Genomic DNA, 25,526 nt, shown 5'->3' with positions numbered 1-25,526 from the left:
GCTCGTGTGCGCGCGGGGCGGGGCGGCTGAGGGGGAGGCGGCGCTGCCCGCCGCCCGTCCCCGCCGCCGGTGCCGCTCTCCCGGACCGGCGAGCTGCGGCTCCTCCCGATCTCGGCGGGGGGTAAGGACAGCCCCGGTGCTCGGAGCGGGCGAGGGAGCGGTTTGGGTTCCGGCCCGGTGGCAGAAGACCGCCGGCGGGGACAGCGGGTCCAGAGGCCGCGTCTGCGGTGTGGCAGAGCTGGTGAGCTCGCTGCGTTTGAGCGCAGGAGAGGGTTGGCAGAAGTTCGTCATTTTCTCCCCCCCCTTCAACAACGCCCATATGTGTTTCATTTCTCATCTCTTCTGGTGGATTCGTTTCCTGCTGCTTCTCCATAGATGAGGTTTTTCACGTTGCGTACTCCTGTCCCTGCTCCCGATGCCCGGCGGTTCTTTTTCTAACCAATCTGTATCTTGAGCTGACTGTCTCTGGTACCTGGGCATTGCTGCTTCTCTTTGGCACGTAAGCTTTCAGATCTACGTTATGGCGGTGAACCTGAAAGAAGCCCTAGAAAGTGGCGCTGTCCCCTGAGTGAAATGCTAACAGTGCTTAAAAGTAGAAGTTGTTTGTATGTGTTTGTGCGTGTTGTGTATATATTAAGAAAAAAAAAAATCAGAAGAATGGTATGGTTTTGACCACCAGTGTTTCCTTGCTGAGAATATGGATTCTGGAGATAATGAGCACCATCCACTCCAGAATCTCACAGGATCAGTTTTGTAGCCTGCAAATTTCCATCCCCCAGGAAAGCATTTCAGAGATTTCCCTATCCCTCTGATAAGAATAACTATATAAGAATAACTATATATATATAAAATATATATTAGTAATAATAATAAAAAAGTCTACTAGGATGAAAATACTGGTATTGCGAAAAAATAATAAAAAATAAGAAGTATACTTGGCTTAGCTTTTCACAATTTTATTAATCTTCATAAGCAGGCAGTAAAGAGTATAAAAAGACCAATAACCTACAGTTTGTACACATTCCCAAATGGTGTTAATGCCACCGCCTCTCCCAGCGACCTGTTCAGTTCCAGAGGACAGGACGACGTTGCACGCGTTGATCTGGTTCTGACTCGCGCTTGGGGGAGGATTTAGCTGTGGTTACCGAAGCCATTACCATCCCCGCCACCTCCCCTCCCCGCCAGAAGCACCCGCTGCAGCCAAGGGCTGCCAAGCTGGCTGCGTGTCCAAGCCGTGGTTTTTCCTGTAACACTGAAGAGCAGCCCTGGTGCTGGCCTGGAAGGAGCTGTAAGCTATGGCGGTGCAGCTGCCCGCCTGGAAGTTCAACCCCTCCAGCTTTCCCAGCTGAAAGTGACGGGAGAGATACGACTGAGGAGGGGGGTATCCTGGTGATACAGGGTGGAGACTGTAGACATGGAGGGAAGAGGGAACTACTGAAAAAGGAAAACAGAAGGTGATCCATGGAGGGAGGCATTCTTTGGTCAGATACTGGCTCTATCCAAGTACATCTGCAAGTCCAAACGATTTTTGAACATATTTACTTGTTCTTCAGCTGCCAACTCTAAGGAGACTAACCTCCAAGCATGTTCCACTTCTGTAAAACCACGTCTGAATGGCCCTGCCACTCACAAAGCAAAGCAAAGGTTTTGTAGTAACTATCCCAGAATACAATTTTCAGCAGAAATTTACCAGCTGACGAAGCACTTTAATGGTGTCATCCAACTGTCTTTTTTTACCCTTAACTGCAGATCAAAATAAGGTAAGGCTTTTATCTCATGCCATCCTCTGTAACGTCCCTGCATTCTGAAGTAAATTTTATGTTTTCTCAGATGTAACTTCGGTGCTACAGAACACTTCATCATCTTGTAACACCTTCTGCCTTATTTTAAGTACTGCTGCTCCGGTAAGACTGACAGGACGTAGTAGTGTACCAACGGAGAAGGGACAAAGCCCTCACTGCTGATCCTCATGAAAAATCACTAACTTTTTTTCTTTCTTGATTCTTTCTTTTTTCCATTTAAAAAGATGTGTAGTTCCTTTCAAATTGTCTATCAGCCCATGAAAAACAAAAGAAAACAAAACCCCAACCCCCCAACCAAACCTGAAAGTAAGAAGGTGATATAGAAACAGACAGAAATTGAAGATATTATTCATGTGTAAAAATACTGGCCACTGTTCTCCTGCCTAATCAATATGGGGAACAGATGAAGTTGGGATAGAAAACACATTATGTGCCATCGGGATTCACAATCCAATGGTAACTTGACTTTTGAGTGTATGCATCAAGAAGTAGATCCCTTACACGCAACACGCCTGTGCGGAAAGCGCTACTCACACACCCTCACAGGATTTAGCTTGTTAGCAATAGACGGTGAATATGGTAATCACCCTTTTAGTTTTTACTCTCTCACGCTGAAAAGCTCAGTGCATGAAATGAGTAACCATCCCTTCGGAGAGGAAAGGTGCAAGCAAGGGAAACTACGGACAGAAGGAAGCCATCCTGAGAAGATGGAGAGGGAGGAATGTATTGAAGTGATTGGCAGCCGCTGTTTGTAGGGCATTTGGGGGAAATATGGAGCCCCATATGGGGCGAAAGGAGATGGTAGAAGGGGAGGAGGGAAGCGCAGCAGAGACGCTCTTTTCTCCTCTTACAGGACCTGAAGAGTACAACAATCCCTTCTTTCTGCTAACTCTAAGGCCCTTCAGATCTATTCCCCTTGCAGCTTCGCAGGTCATGTTACAGCAATATTAAGAGGAACAGCGTACAAAGGGAAGAGACGGCAAATGATGTGGCAGGAGGTTTTTTCAAGGGTTATTTCAGAAGCCAGCTGAAGGCGACCAAAGCTATACAAAAGACAGGCAGGTAAAAGGGGCACTGACCATGAAGAACTCAACGAGCAGTGGGTAAAATTGTAGTCTTATGATTTAAGGGAATGAGAGGTTTGGTGAAGAATGCCCGGGCTGTCAAGGAAGGCAGCTCTTTGGAGCATGAAGGCAGCAGCACTTGCAGGAAAGCTCTGGAGTTAGTGCGTTTGACAGAAGCACCGGCTAGGTAGATCCCAGTGCTGCTGAAGGAACGCTGAGGCCAGGAGAGCGGAAAGGCTGATCAAGGCACTACAGCCACGACTGCAGCTCCAGCAATGCGTTCCCGAACCCGCTACAGACAGGGTGTTCTGCTGGCCTGCAGACTGGCCTTGAATGAAACGCTTAACATGTTAATGCTTCAGAACGTCCCAGGTCTGAGACTCTATCCAGACAGTTGAAATACTAGGTACATGACAAGTCAGTACTGACTGCGACTGCCTGAGATTAACAATATGTGGGGAATACAGGTCAGTGTTTCAGTGTCAGAACCTACAAAAAAGTATTTCTGTGAAAGAGAGAAGGACACTGAAAACTCTAGTGGCTTCTGGAAGTAACTATGAGACATTTAAATTTAGGTTCAGTTACTAAAGCATGAAAGCATTTTGTTCCGCCTTCAACGCAAATCGTATGTAACATAGCAGAGGCATTCTGAGATCTCCATGGTACCGAAAGATACAGCTCAGTTTTAAGACAGGCTTGAAAGTCCTGAGAGGTGTTGGCAGTTTATTACACCTTTATGTGGTGTGGATCGATCCATTTGGAACAGCAATCAAAACAGTTCTATCCAAGCTGTTCCTTTCAGCTCCTGTCATTACCCAGTGCTTGTTCCCGTTTCAGAAATTAGATTATTTGGGGGCTTTTAGTGTCAGTGCTGCACACAAGAACAGCTACCATGTTCCCACCTCCCACATTTCCTACCGACTTGTTTAATTTTATCTTTAAACAACTGCCACCATGATCAAAGTCCATCACCACTTGAATTTACCAGTTAGCGCAGAGTTAATGGAGAAAAAAATAATACGTACCTGGCCGGAAAAGGCTATTCATCCCTTATCAAGCAAAGTGACATATCTGCCCATGTCTTCTCTGCTGCACACTGGACAAACTAGTTTTACAGAAACAATTGCCAAAATATTTTAAAAGCACTCCAATTCACCATATCACAGATTCCCTTGTGTCTCTTCTCTATTTATGCTTCTGGTCCTCAAGTCTTTTTGCCTGTCTTTATTTCACCCTCTGTTTTTCACAAATAAAGTCCTGCTTAACTTAATAGACCTATAAAATTTTTGTTTTGTCTTCAGTAAAGTTCATTCATTCTGGAATAAATACATGTTCTACACGACTGATGTTCTTCCGATTATGTGATACGATACACAAGTAAACAAGGAAGAGAAGACACAACAATGCCGTAGCTGTGAGGAAGACGAGGAGCCCAGCAAACAAAGAAGGTTTCAGAGGTAACCGGATCAGCTTGCCTTCTGCTGGAATCATGTTCGTGAGGCTTAACATGTAACCGAGTGACCATGCTATACTGCTGTTACCAACCTGAAATAAAGACACAAGAGTCCTATTCCCATGAACTTCTCAGTCAAAGAAAAGAGGTTCCAAAAGCTCAACTGCTGATGCTGGCAACTGCCCTTTAAGTTAACAAGGAGAAAACTTCAGTGGAGTAAACAAAGATGATACAGAACCATTTTAAATTACCCTTTTTTTGTAGTTCCAGAGGATGCTAATAGACTTGGTCACTGGGCTAAAGTATGCGATGGATGGGTACAAGGATGTGTGGTATACATGCAGACAGCCTGTTCTGGGATTTTCTGTGCAAGAAACACACTTTAAAAAAGAAAAAATCAGCACTACTGTGCTATTTTCTAGAATTAGCCCCTCATCTTAGCCAAATCCTAGGATGTTATTTAGTTCAAGCAAACAAAAAACTCCACGAAGAGTCCCACCGAGACGGAGGGAGGGACAAAGAGGAGGCCAGGGTAAAGCTCCCAAAGCAGGACCTCTGTTTATCATCTTTTGTTCCATGGTTGGTTTTGTGCCTGCAAATGAACAAGCACTAGCTCTTCCATTTAAAAAATAAACATAAGTGGAAAATTACTTAGGAACAGGTGAAATAGAAGCAAAGGGGGTACATTTGTATTTGCTCCACAGTCCTCCTGCTTTGCTCTTTCCCCACTTCTAATTTGAGCAACAGAGTTTATCAATTTTCCACTCTTTTTCATTAAATCATCATCCTGCCACTTGATAGGCACAGGATCAAAGGATGAAGATAGAGTGTCCCTTGTCCTCTTCCCACATGCCCAGGCTCCAATAATGGTTTGCCTATTTATATAAAACATGTAAGTACACATCACTGCCTCCTACAAATCAAACCACAACTTAAAAATCTATTGTTAAACAGAATGAAAAAATAAGGGGGGGGGAGGGCATGCATTTCAAGGGCTAGCCTGGAGGGCCAGCTACAAGATACGTATTTGGTTTACACTCTACCATGGGTTGCTTTCTTTTTCAAAGGGCTTGCACCCTTCGAATCACTCCAGGTAGTTCTAGGGTATACTACAGGACAGACAAAGCTGAAGTTGCATTCTTCTACAACCAACCAGCTGTCCCAAACTCATTTGGCTTTCCATCTTTATTACAGGTCATCCCACTCTGCAACTACAGAGATGAGCTTGCCTGAATGGCTGCCCGTAAGTAGTTTGCTTCAATTTGGGACAGCAAATTTGGGAAGCCAAACCTCTTTGGTTCTTCTTGTATAAAAAGCATCATGATGAAGTTGAGGGATGAACTTTAATAAATGATTTAATGTCTTTAATGAACAGTTTTAAGCAGTCAGCTACTGGTTGTAGGAGACCATAAGAGCCTGTAATATTGGTCCTTTTTGTAGTTGTGTATATCCTAATACCCTTGGCTTAACTGATAAGAAGAAAGCTACAGCAACAGGAACTGGAATGCGACAGGTGAGCAAAGAGGTAAGGTGGATCAACGTGGTTTTTCATTGCTGAGAGAGGGGGAAAACTCTCATTATGAGGGTTAGAACTTTTGCAAATCATCTAGCTCTAGATCTCAACCAGATCTTAGCATTGGGTTAACGTTCTTCTCACTGGTTGTGTTCACTAATTGAAAGGAAATACGCTCCTAGCATAGGCAAAAAGCCTCATCCTCCACTCTTGGAGAAACTGTGCTGTCATCTCTGGGGTAGCTTAGCTGTTCGGTTAACATTAGATCTTATTATTTCAGTAGGGGCAGATCTAATTAAGAGAACTTAGTTTTTCTTTTTGGAGTTTCATGATTACCCTAGTGCAAAATCTAGGTAACAAAGGTGTTCATTTCAAATAAGCCTTTTGGGTTTTTGTTTTGCTCAATATTTTTATAGTCTTGGCTAAATACAGAAAGACGTTGCCGTGTTTGGCTGCTCCTATCTGCTGGGGACAACACAAGATGTATTTAAATATTGAGACAAATCCACCCCCCACCAGGTCCAGATTAAGATCCCCAAGTCTATGCTGATTTTCTGGTAGAAGGGCTAAACTCTGGACACTCCTCCAGAGCTGCTAATGGTTGTCCACCAGAGGACAAAATAAGGCAAGAAAATCCTACTTGATTCCATGGCGCACCAGTAATAGATATGACTGTTCACAAAACATGGCTTACGATTTCTCATTCACAGCTTGCCAGCATACCCTGCATTTAAGAACACGCCATGAATATCTACCACCTATTCTTTTGTTGGTTTTGCATGCAAGTGCTGAAGTCTTTCCAAACTGTACAGAGATTAAGAGACAGTCTGGGACAAGGCTTTAGAATAAGGCTCTGTACAGCAGCAGAGAGGAAAGGATGGAGTCACAGAGCACTGTGGGGACCACATTTCTTGATATAACAGCCAAGCTTAGATAGTAGCCATGCCTTCTGATTTGGAAGCAAAGATTTCTTAGCAGTAGCTTTAGAATGGATATATACAAGTTTGTTCCAAGTACTCTGTTTTTTAGGAGAAAAACCGAGGTCAAGGAAGAGAGAAATGCAGCTATTACACAAACATTGTAAGCCTTCTCCCTCTGCCAACTGAAAGCCAGTACGCCATCAATATATATTCTTATTCCAGAGAACCAGATTACGGCACAGATGGATGTGCCAGCTGCGGAAGAAAACTGCCCTAGTTGCTTCATCACCACTCACTGACTACAAGCCAGCCCTGCTGGTTCCCCCAAGGCTCTGCCAGCAGACAGAAAAGCAGGAGTTCTCCCGTCCAGCTCAGCAGGGTTAGCTCAAACCGCCCCTGACTGGTGAGGTGTTTCGGGCAGATCATTGCCTAGAGCAAGCCACTACTTCAACAAATTGGGGCAAGGTTTAACACACAATTATTTGATCCTTTCTTAAAGCTCTTCAAAAGAATCTAGGCAGCATCTCCAAGTAACGCTGCAGCCCCTGGAACCAGGCTGAAATTCCTACTGAGGCTTGAAAAGTGGCTTTGTCTTATGCCAAACATTTGACAATCATTTACAAAGGCTGTTTATGACCATTATATTTTTGTAGGCTGCTGCATCTTGTGTCTCCTTCTAAACTTCTTTGCATTAAAATAAGAGGAAACGATTATTACTCACCTCCTTTTGAAAATGTATCTGTGGCCAAGTTTCTGCATCAAAGTTGTAACCATACACAAGCAAGTAATAAATGAAATTGGCTGAAAAACAGTAGGATCGAGCATATATTTCTTCAAATTTAGGCAGCATAAACTGGAGCTGAAAGCAAAAGGTTTTTAAAAAACATGTAAATTATGAAAAAACAAATGCTTTTGGTTTTTATAACTAGAGAATACTTTGGATTCTAATTAGAATTTATTAGCATTTTTCAGAAACACCAAGTAAAGTTGTGGACAAGATATGGAAATTTAGAAAAAAACAGACCCTGACAGTGATATAGCTTATGTGGTAAAAAATGAAAATAAACATAAAGCTGCACATAAAAGATTGAAGATGTTATGGTTCCTAAATTTTCCGTGTCATCTTTACAGCATGGTTAAAATTCTGAAATGAAATTTCAAAACCGAGTCCAAGTTTTAAACATGCTAGAAATACTACAGGGTTTGAAGCACAGTGGAAAAACAAATGCTGAGGTTGATACAGACCTTCCGAAAGGTTCTGGGTACTTGTCCAGTTCATATTCTTTTTATATCTCCTTTTACAGATACAAAAGAAAAAAAAAACTCAAAAGACCAAACAACCCACTTACCTGTGCCCAGCTCTGTGAACAGAAAAACCACATACTTGAATTGAAGTCAGCTAGGGAAAAGTGCCCAGATAAATTCAAAGCATTAATTGTATAGTAGAATCCTGAGAAAGCCTATAGAAAAGGAGTAGATGACAAGCCTGTTACGTTCAGAACTACAGAAATCAAAAGCAAGCAAGCTCAAAAAGAAATGCTGTGTTTGCAAACCTACCACAAAATTCCCTTTAACTTTTGGCTGATGTATTCCATTAAATGGACAGTCTTCTCTGTCTCTGCAAGCAGTGAAGTTAAACAACGACGACACCATCTCCTGGCACAGACCTGGGTCTCCTGTTCCATGGAAGTTCACAAGCTGGTTTGGGTAGTAATTTGCTGGTCTCAGAGACTGCGTACAAAGGCTGTCAGAGAAGTACTTCATCGTTAATGCAGTGTTATAATTCTGAGGGTAACATGGATTATCTACATTGGAACTGGTGTTTGATTTCTGGGAGGAAAAAAGAAAAAAAAAAAACAAACAATAAAGGCTACTCAAAAGCAAGAAAGACATTAACTATGGGCATCTTTTTAACCCACGTATGCAGGTATTTTTTGTTCTCTTCTCTGTCACAGCTGATCAGTACAACATGCTGATCACAGTAATTCATAGAAACTCCTTTCTCAAAAAATCATTGGCAAGATCAGCAAAACACTTAGAGGACTAGTTGGGCCCTTTTGTCAAACGGTACAAAACTCACCAATTTTTAACAAATATGAAGATCTTTGTGTGAAACCTAAGCGCGTTTGTCCGCAACTAAGCACAACAGAGCTCTGTTTGGGGTCTCCAGACTCCACCAAAGAGAAGCAAACCCAAGCCTAAGAACCCGCTCAGACAATTACTGAACACCTGCAAGAACAACATAGCAAAGGGTCTTAAACAGACCTGGAGCAGCAATGCTAAAAGCTTTTTCTCGGCTTCATCTCTCCCATAGCACTGGAAGCTGTGAGTGTAGACATTGTAGTTGTAACCATACAACTTCACTTGCAAGGTGCTATTGAAGTTCTCCTGAGAGTCCTCTGGGATAAATGAAATTTGAGTGGAAGCTCCTCCAAGATCCAGTGCACCCATAGTCTCTTTTCTGTAAGGACGGACCCATGTCCTCCAGAGGTTTCTCTACATGTAAAAATAAAACCAAGACTAATTAGAACTATCATCTGCTTGTTCTCCCTTCAAACTTTCCTACTCTTTACAGAACTTTCTGAGATTTCCCCCCCTCTTTGTCCTGCATCCTTTCCAAAAAATCCTAGTTCTGAGGAAAACATGCACATGTTTTTTACAGAAGAGGGATGTACTTTCACAGCGTGAAATGATCTCAAAAGATGGAAAAAGGAATGCGGCATAGCTTTCAACTCAGAGGACAGGACAACGATCAAAGCACAGGACTAGCCCGATCAATATCTGCACTAGAATGCAGGGAATTGAAGTCCAGATACCCATGAGATGTTGAACAAATCTAGATGATTTGCTTGTTTCAAGGCAAGAAGAATTATTAAAGGAATAGAATATTAAAAGATCACACAGAAAAAGAGTGTGACAATAGAGTGAAGAACACAGAAAAGTCAAATCAAAGCTCCATCAAAGTCAAAAGAACCAGGAACCCTAATCTGCACATTTCCTTCACTGAAACTGCAGTGGCAATAAATCCAATCCATTCAGCTGGCACTTCTCCCTATCACTCAAAACATCCCCCAAATTCTACACAGTCATAGTGCAGAATATAGATTTTTGTATGATCTGATATATATCTGATATAATCTATCTCACTATTTACTGTAGTATTATTTACTGAGCATGATGATATGAATGTATACATAAGAAGGGGAAAGAAACTTTATGGGCTAGCAAATATACTCACAAAAAAATTCTACAGTGAAAGATTCCCATTAACAGCCCTAGCAGAATTTGACTCTTAGCCCATTGTCACGAGAATGGTGAAAATTTCTCTCTCCTGCTAGTGATATTCCACATGTAGGTCTTCACACAACTCTCTATACTAAACTGGGTTCACAGCGTCTTGCAGTCCCTTCAGTAGTCCTTATGTATCTGCCATATGGAATTTGATATTTAGATTATTAACATTCATGTGGTAGAAGACTAACACTACCCTGAAGTTCATGATGTCATTTTTGTTCCATGAAATGCACACAATGAGAAAAACTCTTCCAGAACGTGTGATTGCAATACCATTTTTCTTAACTTTGCAAGAATCAACGACACATTCACCGTGAGCTATCACTCAGGTCACCAATAACTAATTCCTGCTTATTAATTGCCATGATCTAAGAGGAACCATTCAACCAGGACAGCTAACAATACTCAGGGGTTTGGCTGAAGTCTCTTTCAACCTAGCGAGACTATCTGGGAGAAGCGCAGTTAATGCTAAGGGCAGCACACTGCTGCCATGAATGCAGATGAGCAGTTGCTGATCATCTTGGTACAGCTTTTACTGGGTACGAAATTATACTGAACATCTCTATATAAAAAGGGATCTTTCAACACATTTGACTCGCTCTCTGCTATGAGGCTCCTGCCTGACCCTATTCTGAGTTCAAGGACAGCATAAGTATCTTTATATTGGTATCACTTTGTCTGTACAAGGCAGTTGGTATCACAGCCCACTGCTTATAGCCTGCAGCTTTTCAGCAGTATTGGAATGAACTGTATATGAGTGATTTCTGGCTCAGCTGAGGCATATTTGGCCACGTCAACTTAACCACCTTCACTGCTCCAAACAGTCTTGTCTGCTTAGGACAAGTGAGCCAACACTGCCAAACAATTTGGAGACCCCTAAGCTGTGCAGATCCTTCACCAGCAGAGCTGCAGGGACAGCAACCACCTGAGGAAGTCACAGAAAAGCAGAAGAAAACATCTTTAGTTGGCACTGCTGTCAAGACAATCAACACCTGTCACACTTAACATATCCAATGCATTTAAGAGCAATGCAACTTCTGTTCCTAGGTAAGGCATCCGATGTCTTTTAGGGAAGAACCCTGTTTTATGGACCAACAATTTTACCTCTGCCATATCACATTCCTGTAACATCATATTCTTTGATTTACGTTTGCTTTGTTCTGTTACTGCCACAAAAAGACCCTGTTATATATTTCAGTGCAAAATGGAAGTTATAGCTATGTTGTTTTAACAGGCATGTCCTCTCAAACTTCTCATTTATAAGAAAGAAACAGTGAAAAGAAAAGCATGCAGTTTTTTCCACACACCTCTAAGAAATTGCCCATTAAATAGTTGGCTGTTATCCATCCATACACCCCTTCCTCTGGCCCAGTTATGATTTGCGCACCCCTAAATTCAAAAGGTTGTGCTCTGAAGTAGTTTTGAATGCTTGCAAGGACTTCATTGGCTGCCGTTTCATTTTGCAACCTAAGCAATTCACAAAACACGAGACACTGAGCATCTGGAAAGGCAATTTCATGTGTATTGTTCACTGACTAGCAATTCAAGAAAACTCCTACAACCACCTAATAAAAAATAGACATTGTTTCCCTAAAGGGGAAGCTTATGATAGGGAGCAGCCAAGTATCCAGCATTGTTTCAGCAAGCAACTCCCCCACTATGTACAAGTGTCACTTGTTATCACACAAGTTCATGGGTGTTTTGTTTCTTAAATATACTTTTCTTTTTAGCAAACTGAGTGTTTATATAGAGCTGCTGGTTAAAACAGTCCTGGAGCCTTTCTTCCCACTCTGTTTAGCCACAGAACAAACATAAAATGCCAGTTTGTGCCAGGGCTAAAGCCACAGACAAACCCCAAAAGCCACATTACACCGCATTCACACTCAGAAAACTCTGCAGTGTCTAGCTTTAATCTGCCTTTGCTGCCCATGGATACACACAAACATGATCCATTTACATAACACTGAATTTTAAGACAGATATGGAAGAAAAAAATTAAACTCTTGCCTTCTCCAGAATAAAGCAACCATTTCTTTTCAATATGGCATAACAGGATTTTTATACAGCCCTGCTATCCCTATCAAAAAAGTTGATTAAATTAAATTGGCTGGGCTCTATTTCCTTTTCAGATGGCCAGTTTTCAATGGATAAAAATGCGTCCATACGTTTTTCATTCTGTTTTCACAGACTGCTATGCTAGTAGGCATACAGAGGAGTTCAAGTTTCTGCCATACCTCAGTAGTCTCATGCCAGCTGTAGCCCCCAGATAAACAGAAGTATTTTTATGCAGATGAACTGGTATTCTCTCCTTGACTTTATTCAGACAGTCATCAAAGGGTTTGGCAAGAGCTCCAGGGTTACTCTTATAGCTGGATATACCAGGGCCTAAAAGAGAACAAGTAGATTGATTTCATTCTGCTTTGCCAACTACAAATTAGCCCAATTAGCAAACAGGTGTTAAGAGAAAGAAATTTCCCCTTCCCTCCTGTAAGTGCAAACAAGGATAGGATGGTTGAAAACTAGTGCTTAAGGAATAAACAATGTAGTGACTGCCTCAGCTGCGTGAGACAGAGAAGATGATACTTGCAAACTGCTCGCCTGTATTTCTGTGTGTATACATATACACCTATAGTACCATACCTAGAGTAAGATATACAGTATAACCATGTAACAACACAATGACAGCAGTGCTATATTCATGAGGAAAATAGGTTTACTCATGGCAGGTGCTGTAGAAAATAGCATGTCTAATGATGTAAAATTTCTCTGATCTGCTAAAGCATAGAAAATCCCTCCTTCCATAACCTAAGACAAAGATTTCGTCCTGTGGTTTGCCACAACTGTCGTGGACACCATGGCACCTCTACAGCTCACTGCTCTCAACTGAAAATAAAACAAAGAAGCTTCTGCAAGGAATTGCTGGTGAAATTTCAAGATGCGCACAAATGGCTCTTGAGGTCCAAGTCTAGGCTGGTGCATGAAGTACTAAGCATTTCACAGCTTTCCAAATTTCCAAAGCCTTCAAATAACAGGAATGAGAGTTACACCATGCTGCATAAGGCGTAACTATTTGAACAACTGACATCAAAGTCTTTTCTCCCTTGCTCAACACTCCAAGGACCAGCAGGACCTCAACTTGTTCAGGCTCCACTTGGGTGTGAATAAAAACATTCCTTACTAAAACTCCCTAGCTGAGGAAGTTGCACAGGGAGAAATCCAGGCATTCCCATGAAGCCACTGCCCCACAGAGAACAACTCCGCCAGAACTCCATCTCATTCTCCTATAACAGCCATCTCTCTCATAACCTGATCCCAAGCTAAGCAAAAGGTAGCTCTTACAGAGTTAAAATGAGAAACCATTTATGTTCAGCCACATTGCATTGATAAGAACAGAAGAAAAAAATATCTAAGACTTTACAGACTCCACACTCCACGACTCCCTTTTCCACAGTATGAACTTAAACGTAAATATTACCACGTCATCATTAGATGTTCACAGCCCTGGTTTGGAATAAGACTTTCTAAAAGTCTTAAGTCTAGCACAGGCAGGCCTGAAGCTGGAAGGAAAGCTGTTACGAGAGGAAAACAGAGCAGCAACTGCTGTTATACATCCTCAGCAGGTGCTGTTGCCTCACACTCCCTTGGTGGCAGCAACCTCCATCTCCCAGTGTTCAGACAGAGCAGGTCACAAGGCAGTGACCATTCTGTTCTGGACAACTGCGTGCTTTGCCGATGCTTAGAGCCTGACCAGGACAGATTAATTGCACTATATAGAAAAGGTCTTGATTTGGGGCTGGCTCCTACACACATGGGCACAGGTACCTAATAAAGGCAGAAATGAAATCATAAAACCACCATGGAACTTACAGAGTAGTTGATCATTTGACTTTAAGTTCAGTAAGTATGTGAAAGTCTGTCTCTCAGCATGCCTGGAACCATCCCCCAATTTAAGTGCTTAAGGCTATGGTTAGAGGGTCACTAAAGAAACACTGACAGAATTGCTCACCACTGCCCCCCGCAGCTTAGTTGGGGACCTCTCCCATGAGCCCTCTGTCTCCTCCAGTGCAGAGCCCCCCGAGACTGGAGCAGTGAACCCTGGTGATTTTGTACACTGGAGTATGAGGAGTACTTTGGTTGACCATGGTTAAGGCTCCTCTGGACCTGAACAGTTCACAGCAATTTGGACTCCTCAGTTTTGCAATTTTTTGTGTTCCTCGGAAGTAAAACAAAATATAAACCAATTAAAACAAATTCACAAAGTACTCCTCTGTCATTTTTCGAGAAGAATAACACAGTTTTTCTGAGCATTTTTCTCACACCAGTGTTCCTAAAGGCAACATTCCTAATGAGTCAAGACATGAGCGAGCAGAGTGCACCACCCACCTCGGCAGGCTGGCCGCCATTCCTGCAGTCTGTAAGGACACACCATCAGGCACATGACAGTGCACTACTTCCGTGCACGTTACGCTTGCTTTCCTTTCCTTGTTCTAAAATTGCTAAGAATGTCCACACATATATTTAACACTGAAGACAGAAATGTTAGTGCTGTTAGGAAACCATTGCCTTCTACTGATCTGCTAGTTACTCATGGACCTCTATGGCTACATCTCCGGCGTCTATTTCCAGACACAAAGAGGGATGCAGGATTTTGCATGATCGTGACTGAGAGAGAAGGAAAGGGAAAAATTCTCTTTGACCACCACAGTTATTATCAGAGATCAACAAAATCTGCACTGAGACTTCCTGAGTTGCCCCACCTTCTCCTCTTACCTAACTTGCAAACCCAAACCAGTACACTAAACAAAGCAGTACTACTGAAGTCAGTATCTTCGAAGATAATCTAAAGCTCATTTAACTCAGAGTAGCAGAATTTACAAAGTTTGGCTTCCTGCAGAAATCCCCTATGGACTAGCTACTGTTTAATAATGTGGATTTCTCTCCCCTCCCGGGCCACCCGTCTTCATAAAATGTGTGGAATTTTGGTATCTTTGAAAACTTAATCAAATGTCACTGAAGTTGACTAAGAGATTCAAAAGCTGCTATGAAGGAATCCACAACAAGCTATTAGAACATATACCTAACCATACCGGAGCGCGAGCAAAAGTCAGTTTAGTCTAGCATCCTCTCTCTGAGGGGAATCAATGCAAAACCTCAGACAAAAGACAAGGCAGGTAGCCAGTGGTACTTGTTGTGGGACATCTTCTAGCAGTGCACAACTCCAGGTCTTCCTGAGCCAAAGCCCAGACCTGCATATTTGATACAACTACGACATCCTGTCAGAAACAGTTCTGCAATTTATCTATTTTACTTGATAATTTTATTAGACGCTTCCTAGTTCTGTGGTATGGAGCAGGTCATCCTGTTCACCTTCTGCAGGCCTTTCGTAATTTCCCCTTGGTTGCCTCTTTCCAAGTAATTACAGAACAATTCCAGATGAACTGCATAAGCCTTGTTTCTCTAGGAAACCTGACTCAAACAGCAGAGATTTTCTTTTAAACACCACTAAGACTTGCAGAAAATAAAAAATTATTTGTCAAACTCCTATAGCATAGCTGAAACCCATTTTTGCCCCCATCAAAATTAATGGCTAACATCTAACAAGGGCTATATCCTCATTCTTCTCAAAGACTTTTTATTCCAAAAATTCATTTTAAAATATATTTTATACTTTCCTTTTAAAAGAAATTATATCAGGGTGCAAGGACTAAATATTTATAGGGCCCGATTCTCTGTAGATCAAATTCTGTCTGCACCAGTCACGCACTGCAATGGGCTAAATCAATTTTAGCTACAATTTCCTCTCTCCATTGCAGACAAAGCACCCTGCTGTATCAGTAGGAGAAGGACTAATGCTGACAGATACAGACATAGTCTTAACATAGTTCTTGCTCCCCAGCACTGAAAAGGGAACAAAGCGGGAAAAAAACAGTGTAAGTTTCCAGATAACCTCTTCTTGGAGGCTAGAAAGAAATAAGGAACTTCCATTGGAGCTCACCTTTCACATCGCACTTGAAGGTCTGACTTACTACTCCCGTGTCATTTTCTTTTTCTGCTGGCCATTCATAGACATAGACTGTAGTCCGAGAGGATCCAGCATCAAGGACTATTCCATACTGGGGAGAAAAAAATAACACATTAGATCAAGAAACAAACGGTGACAGCTTAAAGGCCCATATGCAGCTGTACTTCTTTGCACCATCAAACACTTTAGAAAATGTATGCACAGTGTATTTACAAAAGAGATTAATTCTAGTGTTAGGCGCTTAGGCATGAATCCAACAGCCAAGCACAGAATGAATCTGGCTGCAAAACAAAGAACATACTAAGTATCTTCAATAATGAATTCAGTGGGGATGGAGAATGCTCATCTCCTTTCAGCATCAGGTTCAAAATCCACACTAACACATAGATAATACTGTGTTAGGACCTGATTTTGCAGCAAGTTCATTTTACATTGTCCCAGCTACGCTCCCTGGACACTGAAAGGGTTTGATACCTAAGCACAGGCTTTAGATTCAAGGATGCACAAGGGATCCATAAAGCTGTGAGCAAAGAGGTAAAGTACATAATAGTCCACAGTGAGAATGATGTAACAAGTCTGGTTCTTTTCTAATTGCTCCATAAACCTCTCCCTTTGAGTAGTTTAGGCAGTCCACCTGAGAGTTTGCCACTGAAAACAGGCTGTGCCAGTGTGAGACAACAAAGAGGGCAACAAAATCAATATTACCCCATGTTTATTTATGAAATCAATCAGAAATATTTAAGTGACTTGCCCCAGCGCACTTGGACTCTCTGTGGGATTAAAGCACATCCCATTCTACTGCTCACGGGACCAGTCTTACCCCTTTCCCATCTCTTATGGCAGCAGAAAACTGTAGCAACTGGGAAGGCAAACTGCATGAAGGGAAGAAAACTGCCATTTTGCTTATCCTCTTTATGAGCCCTGAAAGTACATTTAGCTGCCCCCCCTTCCAAAGTCATCTAATTGATAGGAATCACGCAGTGTAGTGTTCATTTCTCTGTCAACTTTTTTTCTTTTAAAAAAAGACAGATGCCCAGGAGCTTGACAATACTGAAAAATGAGAGCCTCCATCTGGCTGCAAAGAAGTAAGAACTCCTGCAGCAGGCCGATAAAATTCATCCCAGTGCCTCCCTGGGGAGCCTCAAGTCTGACAGAGAAAGATCACTGCTTCAGGTGGCAAACCATTTGGCTTCCACACCTCATTAGTTCCCAGCTTCCACTGTAATCCTACAGACTCCTGGCCCCCGAAGAACTACCAGCAATAGCAGTCGAGTCTGTTTCCTAGAGGACTGCTAGATAATGACAATTTCATTTATATTTATCCAGACAATATTTACCCTGATCAACTAAAAGGTGAAAGGCTCCACAGACACTACCAAACCGCTACGCCATCAGGTTCCGTTCAAGTAACTACTTTAGCAAAGATCCTTCGCGCTCCTTGAAAGAGAGATGAGCGCTCTGGAGATACATAATACAGTAACATCAATCTACTCAAGGGCTATTAATTAAATCTAGTCTTGGTCAGCTTGAAGTGCCAACCATAAGCTTTTAACTTAGCTACTTTTAGAGCTAACTATCATGCCCAAGTAGAGCTGGAAGATAATAGAAGTATTTTTACCTCAGCTAACTGTGGGGCTTTCCATCCTCCCCTGCATTTCCCAGCCTCCTTCCTGAAAGTAACACATTTCCATCCCAAAGAGTCACGGTACACTTATCTGAACCAATGTGTGACTGACAATTTTATTTTCTTCCTCCTCCTCCTCCTCCTATTTTCCCTCTACAGCCTCTTGTTTCCTTTAAAAGAGATGCTTGTTTTTGAAAAGGACTCTCGAGCTCATTTCAGGATGACTCTTGAAGCTCCTCAGAACTTGTGTGAGTTCACTCTGTGTGAACTGGCCCATGCAGCCTCATGAAGTGGTTATCAGTGAGAAGTGTGCCAGATGTTAGGACTAAGTTAATCTTTAATTAAAAAAACAGAAATGACAGATGCGGCATTTTAAGAGGGTGAGAGAATTCTACATGCCTTGTCTCAGCCTGCTGCCTAAGACAAACTGGTTGAATTAAAATTCTCCGGTGACGTCACATTTCGCCCAAGTTGCAAGTCAGATCACCTCTGGCTGCCCTTTAAGGACAAGCAACGCCTTCCTGCTTTGAAATGCACTGCATGGGACTGAGAGCACAGTCAAACCCTTATCCTGCGCTAGCAGCTATTAAAGAACAGAACAACTTTTTCTCCCTCTCTTCCCCTCTACTTCAGCTTTCCCACTGAGCATTTCCATCATCTCTACTCAAACACCAGTGGAGAGAGATAAAGGTCTGGTGACTCCCTAATACCCAAGAACTGCACCATCTAGTCAGTGGACTAGATTAGTTAGACAAGACAGGGAGACCACATTAACCCAGAAAAGCTTCAGAGTTCTGGTTTCTAGGAAAATGCTGATTTGGGGGGTTACTGTTACCCAATGTACTTCCAACACACAGGTGACCATGCTGCCTACAGCATGAAGTAAATGTACCACTTTGCTTCTTGGGTCTGGTAGAATACTATGCGTACTGTACACACTTACCAGAAGCTAAATAAAAAGCAAGGTAATGATAAACCACTTTGTGTCTCTAAAGGTGCACTCATACATCTTTTTTTTTGCCTGTGGCTGGGCTGACTAAAGAGACAACTGCCCCCTCCCCTATCAACTGCTTGTCCTTCCCTTGCAAGAGAGGATCCCTTGCTCACACAGCTACCTGTGTGACTGACAACCACCTATACTGTTTCAGAGGCAGTTTCATGCTGTTCACTCAACCAATCTGGTTGTGGCCCAAACAGATAAGGGATATTCATATGAATGGCTTCGCAAGCACATCCTGAAGAGTAGTACTCCCAACAAGTAAGCAAGAACAAGCCCCAGGATTACTCACCTTTTCAGCCCAAATACCATTCCCATAGGAGGATGTACAGATGTGCATGCCCTTAAAGCAGGCACAGTTATGATGGCCCACCTGCCTTCCAATCACTTTGGAAAACTGCCACAAGAAGCTAACAAGCTAAACCAGCTATGGGGAAGATGGAGGCCACAAAAGTGGATCCATGCTAGCAGTACACTTCAGCTACATAGGTTTGAACTACTTTTAGTCAAGTATAACATCCACAAACAATGCAAAACACTTCCTAAGAGCCAAAAGAGATGAACAAAATTTAGGTGTAGAAAACTGTAGCACCCCGAGAGGCAAATTAAAGAAACGTAATAATGAAGGGAGGGTTTTTTCTCTTTAGGGCTCACAAAACATCAGTAGACAAACAGAAGTTTTTTTTAACTGGTACAAAGGCTCATTACATTCAGAGCTAGCATCACTTATAATCCTGGACTTCCTCACAAACTATGTTTGTATACGGTTGTTTGTGCTCTCTTCATCAGTCTTCTCACTTCACGGTGTGTACCAATGAGTCATGAGATCTTTCAGTGCCTTAGCCTCATGCACATGGGCAGGTCCTTCCTTCACAAATCACTGGCTGAATCTTCAGATAACCCAACCACCAAGGAAGCAGAATATTTAATTTTGCAACACCACTTTAAAACATCAATGGCGTAGCAGATAGTTTATCTCTTGTGCCACAAAAGAATGAGCCTGGACACTCTCAAACATGCATCTTGGGAAAGAGCTGTTATGCCACAGATAACACAAACTCTAGTTATCCTTCAGTAGCTGTTTTGGTTTCATGGAGAAGAGCCAGAAGAAGAAGAAGGCGGCCATTTACAAAGAGTAAGTCTGTTTTCATCATGTTATTGCCATATTTAATTTTCATCAACTGCGAACTTCAGGACACTGCCATTTCCAGGCTCCACTGTATCAACTAAGTCCTGGAAGGATTCACACTGGCATACCAAGGTCCTCCCTCTGCTCCTGAAGAATTACTTCTTGCGAGTATTAGTCATTCACTGAGGACTACTCAGCATCTCAGGAATCAAACATAGAGTCCTCCATATCAACTGGGGTTTTCTGCGTTGGCAGGCTAACAGCCCAAAAAGAAATCCAAAGCCAAGGCTCATAGCAGAGGAACCGCCAGTCTGTCTCCAGAACCAGCCACAAAGCTGTTGTGATTCAGGAAGCAGACCTCCCCACCTAAACCAGCTCCAGATGGTCAAGGTGCGTCCAATGTTTACTCAAAGAGTAAGGTAGACAATTTTATCATTCTGAATGTGAAACTGAATTAATGACAAATACAAGTGATGTGTACGCTATCTTTTAGATGGTGGCTTCAGCCTACATGTCAGTCCAGTCTTGCTCTGCATGAAAACTGGCAGGATGTAAGGCTACTGCAAGCAGAGATTTGGGCACAACAGGGAGTTAACTCGAGGCACTGTGTCCCCATGCAAGATCCCAGCACACACACCCCGCCACACCACACAGACACACAAAACTGGTATAAGAATACAGTTTTATCCTATTGCCTGACTCATACATCACCACATGATTCAGACAAAGCCAAGGGTGTTTATAATCCCATGAAGTGTAATGAGACATTAGCCTATCACTATCAGTATGTGAACTATCCAGTTAAACACATGCACAGAGGGAAAAGTAGAAAGGACTTCAAAGAAGGATCTGACAAGGTTTATATGCTTGTAGCTATCGTGGGAAAAAACAGAGAACGCAAAATGCCAGACTGCACAGCTTCTCTAAAAGGCTAATTTCTACAGCTTTGTCCTCAGTTGTGTACATCTCTCATTGAAGAATCTGCACACGTACGCCAGCAGCACAAGGCAAAGCCTGAATTCCAGAGTATTTCAGTTTGCCTTTTCCAGTTTGCTCTGCCCCTCCTCATGAGGCTACTTTGCTTCTGTTAATATTGAGCAAGTCCCAACATGTGGTAAACCCTAAAGTGCACGCTTACAGCCCAAATGCTTTTGATACACAGGAGCAGTTTGCAAAGATCTCAGCATAAACTTCCTAGCTGTGCTTGGGGGCAGAATTTAAACTTCAGGTATTTCCCACTTCAAAATTACTTTAAAATTACTTCCAGTCTCTGGCAAAAATAAGAAAGCAGTGGCATATTCTCCTCGTTTGGCCTTTCAGTCTTGGAGAAGACACTGTATGATAGGCATCACAGGAATCAAGAAATGCTTTTCCTGCTTTGCTGCTCACTCTGATCTTGACCAATTCTCTTTTTCTCTCAGCTGCAGTTTTCCCATGATGAAGACGTGATTAAACATTAATTTATGGCTGTAAACTCATTTGAATCACCCCATAAAAATTCGGTTAGAAAGGAACATTATTAAATATCAGTTCAAAACATTGTTCTCCTTCCTTAGGTATTCTAAGACTTACCTTAAGCCCTGGGGAGAGGATCTGTTGCTGATTTATCTGAAACACTGCAATAGCAATCACAAGAACTATGCTTAGAAGAAGGAACACTTGGGCAACAACACTTGGGGTTCTGGTGAGCATCCTGAAACAACAAAAAGGGAAATACTTAAGGAATGTGAAAAGACCTGAAGCCCTCAATCCGTTGAGTCTCCTCATAAAATCTCATTTTGTCAACTACATTACGCTACATGAAAATTCTGTGTTCTCCTCAAGAACTGCCTGATGTTTTGCTACCACTAACTTTTTATTGTCTAGAAGAGGTGTCTCTTTATTGTCATGCTAATGATGCCAGATTTCACCCTCAGGCGCCAGTCTGCTCATTTCCCACAGTGCCTACATGTAGATGCAGGCTCACCATCTCCCATTGCCTCAGGAAATGAGAGCACTGGGCAGGCTGGGGCTAGTGCGCACTCAATGATCCCATGTACGCCTACAACGTAGACACAACCACAGCCATGTAGACAGAATGCTGGCGGCTGCTGCGTACAGGTGGATGTTTCTGCCAGAGATGCAAGGTCGGTGTCTGTAACAGATACAGGCTGCTTCAGCAAGAAACAAAGGAGGTTTTAAGAACATTAAAGTAGGTATCTAACTGCTGACACGTGCATAAAGTATGTTTGTGTGCATGTGTGTGTGCATATTAATGCGGAGCCTGTTATTATCACTCTGCACTGCACATAAAACATACAGTTTAACTCACAGATCTTGTGATGGAAAGTTACTTAATCCAAGTAAATCTAACATGTAATTGTATTAGACAAACCCGAAGGTGACATGAAACATGCATACTGACGATAAGGCTGTTTATATGTTCATATCCTCTAGAAAGGTTTTCCAGAATTCAAATGTGTTTTAGGTTTCCTGTGATGTCCCTGGCCAGACAGCTCTTCACCCCAAAAGGCCTTTCAGTACCTCCGAGTACTGACAATCCCCACATCAAAAATACTTATGCTCCACAAGGGTTGAGGAGGAAAGAGGTGGTTGGCGGGAGACAGCAAGCTTGAAAGTGTCAGAGGAACACAAAAAGGAGAACTTTCCTGCCTTTCTCATTTTCAGAAACCCGTTATTTTGGCATAGAAATATCAAGTTAGCCTGGTGTGATCTATCCTGACTCCTGTCTCCTAATTCTTCCATACTGACGGCGGAGTATACCAGTGGCTGTGCAGGGCTGCCCCGCTGTTTCAGCAATTGCCAATGACAATCTGTGCTGAGGACAGGAGCTAAAAGGTGGTCTACAGTCCACGGCCACAGCACACTGGGTCAGCCCTGATGTACCTGCAACACATGGTCTTCTCCTTAGCTCCAACCAGAGCCAGAGGGCTGAGGGAGAAGGTAGAACAAATGCTTCTTCACACAGCTTCCATATTCTAAACCCCATGGGTTCTTCAGCCTGTGTACCCATGGTCCAACATCTATGCTGGCATTCAAAAGAGAACCAAGTTATTTCTTTTGTTCTGGGCCTAGCTTCACTCTGAGCTTTGTCCACTGCTGCTGCTCTCCTTCCTCGTCTTCTGATTTCTGTTGTGAAATCTAACTCAGATTGGTTTTTGGAAACTCTTCATTTCAGCCTGACACATCTCACTTCCAGAACTTCATTTTTACACTTATTAACCCCCTTTTCTAAATCCATATGGGCTCCTTGTTTACTGCCAATGTACTCTTCCAATACTTTCTTTTCTTAGCTTGGCAATAGCTTTATTATCTTAATCATCAGCCAGTTTTAAGAGAAAATTACCAGCCACATTGATGATTTCTTCACTGCTGTCCATTGCTTTACTATCCTGAGGCATTCAAATCTCATGTACACAATGCATAAATGATAGAATGAAATCTTATTTTTACTATTAGAAAATATGTTAACACCTAAGAGGAATTCTTACTGTAACCTGTGGGTGATGTCAGGGCATAATAATTAGAAGCATTTATACAGATCAATTCATTTTTTAAAAGAGACAGCAGATTTTAACTATACATTTATGAATAACCTTCTGGATAAAATACTTGTCTTTTTCTTTAGCTTTCAACTGTACACGGAGTTACCTCCGTGTTACGGAGTGACTGAAAGAGAACTATCTGCTTGCAACCTAATATATACCAGTCATTCCTGGATCAAAGCACTGATGTTCAGTGCTGGAAAAAATAAGTCATTATCAAAGAAAAAAACACTCAGGGCAAATGACTCTTCAAAAAACTAAAGCATTACTAAAGAGCAAAGCAATAACCACTATTATACTAGTGGGTTTTAGTGTATATTATACACTATATATATTAACACTTAAGAACACCCATGATAACTGCTGAAATATTTTCTGCTTCTGTTTGTAAAGGGGAAATTGAAATCTTGGTTTGTTGAATTTCACATGTGCTTTCCTGGTACTGGGATTTGTCTTCATCGGGGATGATTTCTCTTTTCAAATCTTTTTTGACAGGGAGCATATTAGGTAAGAGAGCATTTCTTAAGACATTCCTCATACAATCTTGTCCCATTGGCAATCAGGAAAATTTCATCAGAGAATAATCTGTAAATCCTGATTTAAGCAGCAGCCTCTGTGTCAGAAGGACACCTTACACTCCATGCCTGCTTGAAGTCATCTCACGGTTGACGTCTTCGCTATCTGAATTGTGCAAGACGCTGCAAGATTTCACGTAACGGGATCAGAAGCACAGGGCTGTATTTACTTTTAGCTACACTCATCTAAGTCTCACACACATACTAGGCAATAGAGTCATACTTGCTCATTCACTGAAATCTGTAGAGATACCAGAGAAGAGTTCATTCACTCCACAGTTTAAATAGAGTTGTAGTGTAAGTAACTCTAGCTAACATTGTGCACTTGTTGGCAAAAAAACAAATAAAAGAAGATTTTCATGAAGTATCTAAAAGCAGTTGCATTCCATCATTAAAACAACATCAACCTGAAGCAAGAAACAGCATAAATACATATTTTCAACGCCCAATTAAGTACACTGGGCCACACAGGAGTATACTGGAAGGATCATTTTCTACACCTTATTTCAGGCACAAAGAACACCTGTCTGCAAAGGAAAATGGACTAAACTACCCCCCCCCCCGCTGCTCCCACTTTAATGGCTGATGATCATAAAAGGTCTTTTCCAACCTAAACGACTCTACGATTATATGTTGAAATTCCTTCTCCCAAGTTACTTGAAACATCAAACCCACTTAGTTTAGGTACTAACCTGTTTGTTCACAGGGTGGATGGGCAAGCACCATAAATATCTTTCTTCGCACTATAACTGGAGAGATACAAAAACATTGGCGTTTATTTTAGAAGTGGTGTACAGGTGAATGTTTTTCAAGTGTTGAAAAAAAAAAAAAAAAAAACAAATACCAAAAGCCCATCACCCTCAGCATTTTAAAACCTGTGAGGAAGTTTCACAGGCCTTCCGTCGAAGGAGAAATTAAGCAAAAACAAGCACACGGACCCAAAATTAGCGGCTGAACCTCAGAGCTTGCCCTCAGCTCATCGTCGTCCCGGGTGAGAAAGCTTCACACAGCGACTGTGATTTGCGAGAAAGCACAAAGTTTTCCCCCCCCCCCAAAAAAAAAACAAACGCGGAGAGACAGCGACGCCCGCCCCGCCAAGGGCCGCGGCGGGACGCCCCCCGCCTCAGCGCGGCGGCCGTTGGGCGGGAAACCGCCCCTCAGCCCGGCTCCCGCCCCGGCTCTCGCCGGTGCCGGGGTCCCCCCGCCCTCCGCCAGCCTTTCCCCCGCACCCCGGCAGCCCCGCGCCCCATCCCAACCTACCTCCGCAAGCCGCGGCTTCCCCGCCCCGTCCCGGGCTGCGGAGACGAGGGAGAGGCTGCACCCTCGGAGTGGGGAGGTGGCGGCTGCGAGCGCCTCTCGCCCCGGAGGGGGTTTGCCGAGAGTCACTCGGTGGTTGCTCGCCCTCTGCTCCCGTATTTCCAAATAGATTAAAAAAAAACCAACCAAACAAAAAAAACCCCACAACTTGCCGGTAAAAAAATCCGGATGAATTGATTCAAGCGGAGGAAGACCTGCAGCGAGCCGACGCATCTGAAGCGTTGCCGCAGCCGGAGATGCGGAGGGGAGGCGGGGGTGCGGCGGCGGCGGG

General features: G+C 42.7%; 1 protein-coding gene and 1 long non-coding RNA gene across 8 annotated transcripts; one reads left to right on the top strand and one right to left on the bottom strand.

Annotated features, from left to right (window-relative positions):
- On the top strand, positions 1-8,176 carry LOC148057594 (uncharacterized). Of its 4 annotated transcripts, none has more exons than XR_015707537.1 (5): positions 1-241; positions 4,168-4,323; positions 5,514-5,562; positions 5,760-5,844; positions 8,057-8,176. It is a non-coding gene; the product is annotated as an uncharacterized LOC148057594 (long non-coding RNA). The 4 variants fall into 4 exon arrangements; XR_015707538.1 differs by lacking the exon at positions 8,057-8,176 and adding an exon at positions 6,862-7,443 and having other exon boundaries at positions 5,760-5,832; XR_015707534.1 differs by lacking the exon at positions 8,057-8,176 and adding an exon at positions 6,975-7,443.
- ENTPD3 (ectonucleoside triphosphate diphosphohydrolase 3) lies at positions 941-25,526 on the bottom strand. 4 transcript variants are annotated; one of them, XM_087770323.1, is made up of 11 exons: positions 25,408-25,526; positions 24,631-24,687; positions 21,391-21,511; positions 16,042-16,159; positions 12,281-12,431; positions 11,354-11,513; positions 9,018-9,248; positions 8,310-8,582; positions 8,102-8,212; positions 7,474-7,611; positions 941-4,411 (listed from the first exon to the last, which is right to left on the bottom strand). In XM_087770323.1, exons 3-11 carry the CDS (start codon positions 21,508-21,510, stop codon positions 4,178-4,180), a joined length of 1,536 nt encoding a protein of 511 aa, XP_087626449.1. In that variant the 5' UTR covers position 21,511; positions 24,631-24,687; positions 25,408-25,526; the 3' UTR covers positions 941-4,177. The 4 variants fall into 4 exon arrangements, with proteins under 4 accessions (XP_087626449.1, XP_087626439.1, XP_087626466.1 ...); XM_087770313.1 differs by having other exon boundaries at positions 25,199-25,483; XM_087770340.1 differs by having other exon boundaries at positions 941-1,434; positions 25,199-25,483.

The sequence above is a fragment of the Nipponia nippon genome, unplaced genomic scaffold, assembly GCF_047370975.1.
Source record: "Nipponia nippon isolate SJK-2023a ecotype South Korea unplaced genomic scaffold, ASM4737097v1 scaffold_1, whole genome shotgun sequence".
Lineage (NCBI taxonomy): Eukaryota > Metazoa > Chordata > Aves > Pelecaniformes > Threskiornithidae > Nipponia > Nipponia nippon.
Note: the sequence above shows the minus strand (reverse complement) of the source record. Positions and strands in the feature narration are given on the sequence as shown.